This window comes from Coturnix japonica, chromosome 8 (genome assembly GCF_054131305.1).
Source record: "Coturnix japonica strain WE chromosome 8, WE-NBRP24, whole genome shotgun sequence".
Classification (NCBI taxonomy): Eukaryota; Metazoa; Chordata; class Aves; order Galliformes; family Phasianidae; genus Coturnix; species Coturnix japonica.
Genome location: NC_140670.1, coordinates 12,592,367 through 12,603,904, shown reverse-complemented (window position 1 = coordinate 12,603,904; position 11,538 = coordinate 12,592,367). Strand labels below are relative to the sequence as shown.

The 11,538-nt window shown below is 34.7% G+C and overlaps 1 protein-coding gene across 5 annotated transcripts in view; it reads right to left on the bottom strand.

The window, feature by feature from the left end:
* Positions 1 to 507: 507 nt before the first annotated feature.
* Positions 508 to 11,538, bottom strand: part of POLR3A (RNA polymerase III subunit A) — a 30,222-nt gene continuing 19,191 nt past the window's right edge. For all 5 annotated transcript variants that reach the window (XM_085554206.1, XM_015866792.3, XM_015866795.3 and 2 more), the window contains 10 exons: positions 10,102 to 10,188; positions 9,937 to 10,019; positions 8,869 to 9,039; positions 8,200 to 8,293; positions 7,997 to 8,089; positions 7,310 to 7,474; positions 6,575 to 6,739; positions 6,128 to 6,259; positions 4,666 to 4,798; positions 508 to 3,174 (listed from right to left, as the gene is read on the bottom strand). In XM_085554206.1, the coding sequence (XP_085410332.1) occupies positions 3,026 to 3,174; positions 4,666 to 4,798; positions 6,128 to 6,259; positions 6,575 to 6,739; positions 7,310 to 7,474; positions 7,997 to 8,089; positions 8,200 to 8,293; positions 8,869 to 9,039; positions 9,937 to 10,019; positions 10,102 to 10,188 (1,272 nt within the window). In that variant the 3' untranslated portion in view covers positions 508 to 3,025. The remainder of the gene's footprint in view (positions 3,175 to 4,665; positions 4,799 to 6,127; positions 6,260 to 6,574; positions 6,740 to 7,309; positions 7,475 to 7,996; positions 8,090 to 8,199; positions 8,294 to 8,868; positions 9,040 to 9,936; positions 10,020 to 10,101; positions 10,189 to 11,538) is intronic.

Genomic DNA, 11,538 nt, shown 5'->3' with positions numbered 1-11,538 from the left:
ATTCTTATTACTTCCCCCTCCACATTTTTATTACTAACAGATTTTTCCAGGTTTAAATACATAGTTTTAGCTAATCCTTTTGAAAACACTACATTCATGAGTTATATTCTTTCCAGAAGAATTTAGGTACATAAGTAGATACTACTGAAATCTTTATGTCATTTTCTATAAGTTTCTAAAGACATTCCTGTCTGCAAGCACAAAAATAACCAATGCTACAAAACTGAGGGACTGCCTATTGCAATGGCTCTTTGAGCTACTGTTTCTCTTCCTTTGAGAAGCACACTTAAATCCTAAACTGTCATCACTTCAGAAGTACAGCGGTAGGATATTAAGCTCTCACTGATGCCTCTTTCCAGCTACTAGAAACTTCTTTTTTGGAAAACTCAGTAATCATCAACTGTCTTAACTAAGTAGATGAGGGAGAGAGAGAGGGGGGGGGGGGGGTCAGGTCACCCATAAATCAATTATGCACAAATTATAATGCATCAATAAACAAACACAAGGTTTACATTATAATCTCTGCCTCTTTTTATTGTCATACTAAAGGCAATGATAACAGTTGTAATTTACTAAATACTTAAGATATACAAAAGAGAAAAGCCACCACTTCAATAGCTACATTTCATCATATTTACAAAAGAAAACTAGGTGGCCACATATCAATACAAATCTCACACAAATAAAACTGCATAAGAACCTTCAGAAAGTACTCACAAAAATGCCAAGCTTTTTCATTAGTTTCTCATGACGAAGTCATGTACTTATCCACAGGAAAGCTACTGGTTTGGCCCCTACCTGTCTTATTATCCCATCTTTGAAAAGAAATAAATAGAATCTTCACAGACAAACTGTTAAATGGCAATCTCGCTGATACAAATAATAATAATAATGTATCCTGAATTCTTTATCTCTTAAAAGAGACAGAAAAATGCATATGGCTTTCAGAGCAGGTACCAAATGCATTACATTCCAAATCTTTACCCTGCTAAAATCTAGACAGAAGAATATCCCAGTACTACATAAATACAAAAATATCTGAGATCAGCAAATCTGAATCTCACACTGGGTCTTCTCTGCAACATAAGATGAAGTTAAAGAAAACCTAAGAGCAACGGAACCCCAAATTTAAAACACCAGGTTTTACATTCTGGTTAAGCAGCTTTATGCTTTTCTTTTGGTTGCCATGTAAAGACAAACTGCAGAACAGACTCATTCATTTTTAAATGCCAGATTATTCAGCTGCCCTTAAGAGCATACAACTTCAGTTTCTGTCTCTACTTTGCTCTTCTTGATTGATGTTATGAGTACACTTCATATCCAAGAACTGCTGACAAGAATAAGAACCAAGATAGTTTCCCTCCACTGCACTAATGTAACTCTAAACACGCTACACTGAAATAACATAGTGTATTCACTCTGAAAACTAGTCTAATAGGCTAAAGATTAAAACACTTTCAAATTACTTCATGCCCATGCATGAAAGCAGCTTCCTTTCTATTTCTGCTTTATGAATTGAAATGGGGTTGAGTTGTTCAGATGACCCTGCTCACTTATGAAACTTCCAAAAGAATGACTGCCTTAAGCTGCAGATTCAGTGTAACAACAGTGCTATATTATAAAAGTTTATAAGAACATGATGAACTACAAATAACCATCTTCACAGAACTTAGTAACTGTTTAACAATCTGCCACTTTTTATAGTCCTAAAGCACAATCATGGGGAGGAAAACCACTTCCTGGATAATAACTTTGGATAAAAGAAAACTACTAAATAAAAAAAAAAAAAAAAAAGCAAAAAAAAAGCTAAGAACAAGTATTTCAAATGCTTTTGACAGCACTCATGACATTAACATAGAATAAATGAAATCAGTAACTCAGTTCTAGTTTTCTTCAAGTTTTACTTCTTAGGAGCTATAGAATGATCTCTGCTGCTTCTGTTAAGATGTCATTTCCAAATACACTGTGTGCAAGTGTAAAGAATACTTCAGCAGGTTTGTATCAAGTCTGAATACATTTGTCCAGTACTGAGTTAAGAACAACTTCCACACATTAACAGTAATGAAAACATTGATAAATAAAGCAAGCTATCATATTGCACGAATTTTAACAAATTAACAATTTTAACAAATATAATGGCTCCTCACTTCCATTTGTAGCAAATATTACAGTTTAAGCATACTTTTCTCATGGTCATCAGTTGCTCAAAATTTCCTTCAGCCTCCAGAATAGCCTAGTTCTCAGGAAATAATGAGCCAGTTCTAGAGTTATTTTCCCAAACATGTAGCTTTACTATGAGGTTTAAGTAATACAAGAAGTTTGCACTGTCTACAGAACCACAAGGCATGGCAACAGTAGCTTTGACACTTGAGATCCACCCACACAGAGCACATATTTCCAAGTGCAGCACTTCCTTTCCTCCAACACCATGTTTTGACATGCTTTTCAGTGTTTGTTCAGCCCTGCCACAAGAGTACCCAAAGCACAATTATTTCTCATCAGTTTCAGTAATCTAGATATAAATCATTTCTTTAAAAAGCCCATACAAAAAAACCCTCTGTCTCAGATGTTGTAACACATATGTAATATTCTGAACAGTATTTTTACTTCATAGGCAGCAGGAATTGCATGGCAAAAAATTCAGAACTTTGCTTGTGTTGGTGAAGGAAAACTCTGTCCCTATACAAACTAGCATCAACTAGCCTAGGAAGTAATTCCCAGAAGGTACTAACAACTTCAAGTCATTCCAAAGCATGTTTCTATTTTTATTATTTGTACCATGGAAAATTCTAGCAAAGAAAACCATCAGCTGAAATACACCTTACATCAATTTCTGCTCTCTGGTACAGAGAAATCTCTCCTTTAAAAGTTTGTACAAGCAACAGATGGTGAAGAGTTAGACATTTTTTCTGCTAGTATATCACTTACCAATTCAGTTATTGAGACACATAGAAATCATACTTTTTTTTTATGCTTCCTTGATATTTCTTTTTTTTTTTCCCCTACTTTGTATTATACCCAAAGGTTACGTGACAATGGGGATATGAAACTCATTATTATCAAATACCAGAGGCCTTTTAGGAGGGGTTGATTCTTTGTCTGCTTTGTGCAAAAGCTTAAAAAGTCCTGTTCCAATATTCATTGGGATTCCCATGATGATGCACTCGGAAACACCTAGAGAGGAAAAAACGAAAAACAACATTCTAAACACCTGAAGAATAGAAATGCAGATAAACTGTAATTGCTTTAACTTGTCCACTCTGAGCATATCACCTATCAATCTCCTTGAAGCTTACATCTGCAAAACCAATTTCCTTTTACTATATTGAGTTAAATGTTATGCTTATCAGAATGTTAGATCAATACGTTATTCAAAGGGTGTTACACCAGAACATTTGTTTTTGGAGAAGTTGCATTCCACTTGGTGACAACACCAGAATTTGCGCAGCAAATTCACTCTATATTAATTTATTGAGTTGGAGCAAATAATTCAGTCAAATCTGGCCAAGTTACCTTCAAATATCTGCAACTTCCATTTAAAGAAGTGTATTCACTAGTTTCATTTGCTATTTTTATTTATTGCATTTTCTTAATTAAAAAATTGCTTATTTTGAACTTAAAGATTTGGTCTGTCTACTTTATTATTCTTTGCTATTAACTTTTCACAGAAATGAGCTGACATCCCAGACATTCTGATGAACTCAATTTCTCTAAAGAACATGCCATATTAAAACTAAACTATCAGAAACCAGTGTTTTTATCTCTTCAGGCTTTTAAATCTAAACTACACTTTCACACCCCCCAAGGAATATGCAAATTAAGTCTCTTTACAAGAAAGCCAGCAGGATTAACTTCAGTTTGGGGAGACAGGGAACAATGTTCTGTTTTGTTCATTCTGTTTACATCTTGGAATCAAAATATTTACATAAAAGGCAACATGAAAAGATCTTTAGTTTTCACATCATTCAAAACAAGATTTTATTATCTCAGAGGGAATTCTGAGAAAAGTATTTTCTTTTCGCTACTGTCCAGCATGGAATCAGTCGGCCACAGTATTTTTGCTTCAGTTCTGGACAGAATTTTTTAAAAATTCCTAGGATCCCACTCATATGGAATGCTGGACAGCCAAAATTGTCAAAGTTCTTGAAATGCTCACAGGTTATATAATGGTTTCTAACAGGTATAATTAATTGTGAAAAAATTCTGTCTACAAAACACTGAGTAATGCTGACTACACTTTTTAAGACCATCTTGAAATACATAGAAGCAAGCCAGTAAACTTTAGCATATCATGTTTGTTTTATTAGAATTTCTGGGAGCTAATGAAGTATAATGAGGAGTTACAGCTCCTGGATGGTAGGCCTTAGACATGATAAAGAGCATAAAACCTTAAGCCTCTCCTTTTCTAAGCTTAATTTAATAGAAAATCCACATAAGTAAATGCCCTCCTTAAGCAACATTAAACAAACATCCAACAGAGATAAAAAGCACAGAAAAATCTACCACACTACCAGAATTAAGAAATACAGATCAGTATCAGACCTGAAGTTTGACATCTAAGTTGAACAGAAAGCTTCAAAACACCTAAGAAATCTAACATACTTTGAAGAGGTTTATAGCTGTGGGGTAAGGACCACAAACTACAACAGGATTTGCAATACCTACCACAAACAGAGTCCTTCTGTCCAAAGTAGGCAGCATCAAACAGATGGTCTGCAGTCTTCTCAAAAGAAGCCAGCATCAACACACTTTCTTTCATTTTTGCCAGTCCAAACCTAGTAATGCCCAGTACTTCACCCTTGATTGATGGAGAAAACCGAAGAAAGCAATTCAAGGTCAGTTCTACTTTAAAAAATAAAATAAAATAATCAAGAACAAAAACACATTTTTCTATTCTAACAAGCACATAAGACAAGTAGTAGATAAAGTACTAATCCACTACATGGCATTTTCATAATATGCTGCTTCACAGCAAAGTCAGTAGTTCTACAGTAACAAGTACTTAAACCAAAAGACATTCACGCACTACAGAAATAAACTCTTAAGGTATTTTATGACACAGGAATACAAAAACACAGGAATGAAAGAAACACAGACGTGAAAAAACACACAAATATAAGCTAGTTGCTATGTTACAAACTTTTGTGGTGTCTCAGACTAGAGCTATATTCAGACTAGCACTATACTGAATCTACTGCCTATTGTCTAACAATAAATCTGACTGCCACTGCCAGAGAACTACAGAACATGTTAAGTCTTCATTTTTAAAATCTCCAGATAAAAACACTTCTCTTTTTAAAACTAGCTTGGTGTACTTCTGCCTCTGTTTCTAACAGACATCCCAATTATAACAGACTCTGAGCAGTTTTGTGGCAAAAGAATGCACAGTAGGAGCCCAAAAAGCGTAAAGCACTGCACTCCGATGCCCTTTTCCCCCCCCATTGTGTGGCAGCTCTGCACAGCCAGCCCCGCGGACTGCTGCAGCCAGTACAACAAAGCCCTACAGTTTTGGGAGAAGTCTGAACTTCTTCATGCATTTTCCCCAGATCAAACCCTCGTGCTCTGGCAGGCAACAGTGGAAAATCTGACTTCACTAAGTGGACCCGAATACGTCTGAAAAAACATTTTGGATGTGAAGGAAGAAAAAAAGCAAAACCAATAATGAACGCAGATAATTCTTTTAATAAAAACTTCTGGAAGCTTCTTGATACTCTAAACGCAATCTGATTCTATTTGTAAAGTCTGTATTCTTTGACTCCTATACATAGTACAGCTGCTATGAGCCACACCCCATGTAGTTTTCTGCAAAGCAAACCTTAAACTGCATACACAATTACTCAGATGATTTTCATTCTGCTATTTTTAAGCTTAATTTCCAGTATGAAATTATGTTTCTCTATTCATTGTTCAACATGTCTTCAATCAATATAGAACTTTTACCCACTCCCCATGATTCATCAGCCACTTTTGTTTGATGCACAATCAAGAACATTTAGTCCATACAAGTTACAATACTCTGAACTTATAACTGATTCCTATTTTCCTATCTGACTGAAGGATCATCAATATGGTAAAATTAATATATAACAAGCCAATGTTAGACTGAATAAAAAAGGATAGTACAAACCTTGTAAGTCATAAGATCAGACAGCAACATAACATGCCTCCTGTCAATGCTCATACCGTGGTTCACCATTGTATATTGAATCTCATTGATAATGGTGGTTCGAGCAGCTTCAATTCCTAGTGTCTTCTCTACCTACAAAAAAGATTATGTAGGATTAATGAATAACCTTAGACAACATGTGTGCCTGAACAAATACCATCAAATGCATGTAACACTGACATTAATAGCATTTTGTTCACTTTTGCTTTAAAAGTATTTATAGAAAAAAAACTCTGAATTCAATTGTGATGCCAACCAAATTATTCTCTTGCGTTAATGTCTCCTGATAACTCCTGTGAAATCAAGCTTGATTATAAACTGCAGCATCTGAACACAAAAAAGCACTTGTAATAAAGATGCTACTGGAAAATCAAAACCAAAAAACAACCATACCAACAAGCATGTTACCTCGTAAGTGTTGTTAGAGGATGTTTTTGTTCCTTTCACTCCATGAGTAGCCATAACAGCTCGCAGGTTATCACCTTCAACTAGAAGTTTGTATTTTTCTTTACCACTTTGCTCATCAATGTGGATGACAGCTCGGGAAACCTCTGGTATACCTTGCACTACAACCTGCACAGAACAAAACCACAAATTGTTTCTATGTCTACAGCAATACAGTATAAAAGAGAAACCTTAATTTAAACCTGTTTTGGACCTTCAGTCTTTGGAGCAGATACTAAATGTAAAAGTATGTGAAATCAGATATTGTGCTCTTGTCTACATTAGTGCAATATGACTCACTGTACCAGTAAACATTACTCACCACCTATATTTTCTATTTTATACCATCACACATCCTCATATTAAGACCTGGCTCTGTATGGTAGAGCTACGCAACTGAAAAAGCATCCTACCAATAGTAAGGTTTACTTATCAGTATTCTTAAAAGTCAAAGTAGCCAGTATCCTCATAAAGCTGCAAAAACACAACTTGTAATGAAAGTACCAAGGCTACAATTTTATATATAAGGATTATTAACAGAACCTTAGTTTTCACAGTATAGTAGAAGCATCAAAATCAAAAGTTCTGAACTCAGGTTACTTTCTTTACTGTCAATATCAAAACCAACTATTTCATCTTCCCACCAAAATATTACTGAATATCTCCCACAAAAACACAAAACAAAGCAGTTGTTTTAACCTTTGGTAGTTCTTCTTTCAGGGACTGCAATACATAATACATCGAACTCTTGCTATTTTCACGAGGGGTCACACATACAACTGCTTCTCCATGGACAGCAACATCTCCAGGCTTCACTCTGAGTTTAGATATGCAAATTGAGTAGCGCACAGTTTCTGCATTCACCTGTGAAAAATATCAGTCAGCAAACATCTGAATATCTCAACATATATAAACCTGCTCAAGGACATGCAGCGGACAATATTTCTGCCTTCCCAACAGGAAATCAGAAACTGGAATTCAGAAAAGTAAAACAAAAAAGCCCCTAAAATTACTCTTTTAATTTATGTGATACACCAGCCTATGCTGAAGGTCATAGGAACTAATAGGAACATACAGGCGTGTATGTTCCTAACAGATGGAAAAAAAAAATAATATTCTTGCTCTGAAAACAACACCAAGAAATGGTGAAAAAAATTCCAAATCTATGAAAAATTATCTGCTTTGCTAGTAAAAAAAAAAAAACAAAACAAAAAAAACCCGCAAAAGATGTAGATGTAAATACAGCCACAGAACACCCTCTGTTCACTTTCTATATCCTATTTCATAGATTTCTCATTTTTTTTTCATTTTTATTTCTGGGAAAGGATTAGAAGACCCTCTGGAACCTTCCAAAAGCATGTTCTGATTAAGAGCTTGAAAACCCACCTCTAATCTCAGTAGTCTAATGCGCTCCAAAGACAGCTTCACTAAGATGAAACAATCATCTGGAAGAAACACTTCTTCAATATATTCCGATATCTTGAGGAAATGGAGATTAAATAGTTAGCAGATAAGGATGATTAAAATGCTTTATAGTAATTGGCTCATACTTAAATATAAGTCACTACCAATAATACAATTTTTCCTACCTCTCCTAGCAAAGTTTTCTCAATTCTTCCTTTCACCAGTCGGGCAAAATCAGGATCATCATCTTTGTCCAACTGTGCTGTTATAATAGGTGTGCTATAAAGAATAAACATCCAAGAAAACAGAGTTAGAAAATTGCTGAACTAAATTAGAGATGGCAACATGAATTACAGCTCACTTTACAAAGCCTAAGAGTAGCATTTAAGAACATAGAAAGACTTTGAGTCTCCTCAGGTACATTTAAAGAATATTCATGTACTTTAGGTTGCTAAAAATTAAGCAAATACATAAGAGGTCAAAATAACACAATAGTTACTATTCTAATGGCCTACACTACTCTGGTATTATTTAAGAGCAACTTCAAGGTTACACTTGTAACTTTCACTAAACACTAGAAAGTTTCACACACTATGATAGATACCAACAGCATACTAAACTTGTGTAAAAAATTTCTAATTTTCTAAACAAAAAGCAAAACAAAAACAGAAAACTCTTCTATTTTCTGGCTTTAAATCATCACTTAGTTACAAAGACATTAGGATCCTTCTTATCTGGGTGTTGCATGGATACTGCCTAGCATGTTATTGACAATAGGAAAAAGCTATCACTATGTTTTTCCATCAGATTTCACTTAGAGAGGGAACTAAAAATAAACAAGTAAATGTTAGCACCTAATTGCTTTTGAAGCATTAATAATTTCCTTGATTCTTGGCACACCCAAAGTAATGTTCATTGAAGCAACCCCGGCAAAATGGAAAGTCTTCAGAGTCATCTGTGTGCCAGGCTCACCAATGCTCTGTGCACAAAGAGCTCCTACTGCAGAACCAGGCTCCATCTGTGCCCTGACAAAGAAAGAAAGGGTCTCATAAAAACACAAAGAAATGTGGAACTCAAGTAAGGCTATCCTATGCAAGCAAAGATAGAGACTATTCTTGTAGACGTAATAAGAGTTTATTACTCGTGAGGGTTTTTTGGTTGGTTGCTTTGCTTTTAAATAAACAATAGGAGAGGTTACGGGGTAACCAATGCATGAAGGCAGTGATCTAATTCAAAGCAAGAGGATGCCTTACGATATAGGCAAGCTACAGCCTCACAATAACATCCAGAACAGAAAACAAAATACTTGTCCCTCATTCCCAAAACTATCAGATAGTAAATACACTATCTAATAGATTCCTCATTCAGAAAAGTCCATAACCAGTATTTTCAAAATTCCCCTTTATATTTTTAAGCACAAGAGATCTTTATTAAGTCTTCAATAAATTACCAGGCAGACTACTTCAAATTAGAGCAAAATCCAGACATTAATGCCTCCTTACTTTCAACTTAATTATAAAATTTACACTGATGAGTGACTTCCCCTACAAGTTACGCATTTAATGGGAGCATCTCATATTTGTCCCCTTCTAAAATTTATGTACTTGGAGCACTGGTTGTCCTTACAAGACAGAAAATGAAGTTGACTACAGTACACAATGCAATCTCAAAATAGTTTACATTCTCCCGTACAATTTTCCTTAGATCCTGCAGTTAATGTTCTTAAGCCCACAATGTATTTGATGTTACTAGCTCTTCAAGTTTAAGAACACGTAAGACATACTTTTTTGAGTTGCAGTCACAACAGAAACCATAACGTAAAATAGCAAAACGTAGTTTTGAGCATTTGTGTCACTCCTAGATGCACATAAAGCAAAAATACTAAACTGGTTAAATAAACAGAGAAAATAAGCCAAATTTACCTCATGTATTTGTCCCTACAGGTCTCTAGAAACTTCTCCAGTTGCGTTGGAGTAATCCTATCCAACTGATATAAAACCCGTGGCTATAGAGAGAACAGAACAGTTGAAAAAGAAGTATCTTATGAAGACTTAAAATAACATTAAAAATAACATTAAACTATTTACCTCTGTTGTGCCATTGTCATTGATACCATACTTGTCCCTAGTTTTTTTTATCTTCTCAGAAACACCTTTGATGAATTTTTTTATTTCCTGAAATTACATGGAAATAACAGTGAGCAAAGATAGACAACAGTTCTTCACACTGAAATCTTCAGTGATTATTTGCTTAGGGAACCAGATGAAATGCTTACAACAAATTAACTGCACAATACAAAGAGAAATATTAAAACTAAACACACTAAAATCTAGCAAATCAAATTTACTCTTGTGAATTAGTAGCAACACAGAGGAGTACGGTCCACATTGAATAAAAGCATCCTTCCTGAGCACGCACTGAAAACAAGGAGATCTGAGATGGTGGTCTCAAAAATATTATTTGGATTCCATAATGACAAAACCATTTTCACTCATTTCTCAGTATTCAAAATAAATCAAAATGGAAAGGACTGCAACAAGAGAAGTAAGTAAAGGATTCCCGATAAAAATTGTTCAGATTTTCACAAACATACTTAATCTGGGTTGGGATGGAATGAATCCAGATAAAATGTCAAATACAAAAGAATAACCTCTTAAAACTAATAGAAATACATCAGACTATGTCACTTAGTTAAAATGATTTCTTTATACCGTAGAGTGGTTTTGTAACAAGAGCATTCAAAATATATTAATACATAAACCAGTCACTTTCTTAAGCTTACCCAGAGGTAGTTGTAATAGTCTTTACTGGAATGCCAACAGAAATAATACTGTTACAAAAATATCCAAAACTTCTATGGAACATCACTCAGTTACTATGCTTTGGATATAGATATGAAACATGAGGTCCATGACTGAAGTTTTCATGCAAGTGGACTTGGGGCAAGTCACTACTATAATAGCTACTGAAAACCAAGATATAAATGAAAAAAATTAAAAACCAAGAGGAAATTCTTTCCATCCACTTCAACAATTTAAGCAAGCCTTCACAGAAGAGCAAAAGGTTTGATATTTTTAGTCCATTTAAACCCCTTTACCCTAACAATCCCTTCTGCCAATCAGAATGATTATGTAGTATTACCTCTTCAGTCACTACTGGACTCCTTCCAACTGCAGCAGTAGCTGGGCAATGAAAATAACTTGCAAAATTTAGTAAATATTTGAGTAAATGGTTTTTTTTTTTGGTTTTTTTTTTCTCTTTAATATAATTACTCCATTCATAGATCACTATGAAAGTCCTTCTTTTACAATCTAACAATATTCAGACTCTCAAAATAGAACATCCTCACTCTCATTCCAAGTAGTTGTAGACAGTTCACCATGTTCTGTGACTATTAGAACAAAGATCAAATGAAGGGACAGACAACAGAAGTGTGCTGCAGAAATGGATGCTTTATGTTGTTTCTTGTATGTATGAAATAGGTTGCATTCATACATTTCCACCCTGTTTGCCCTTAAGTAAAT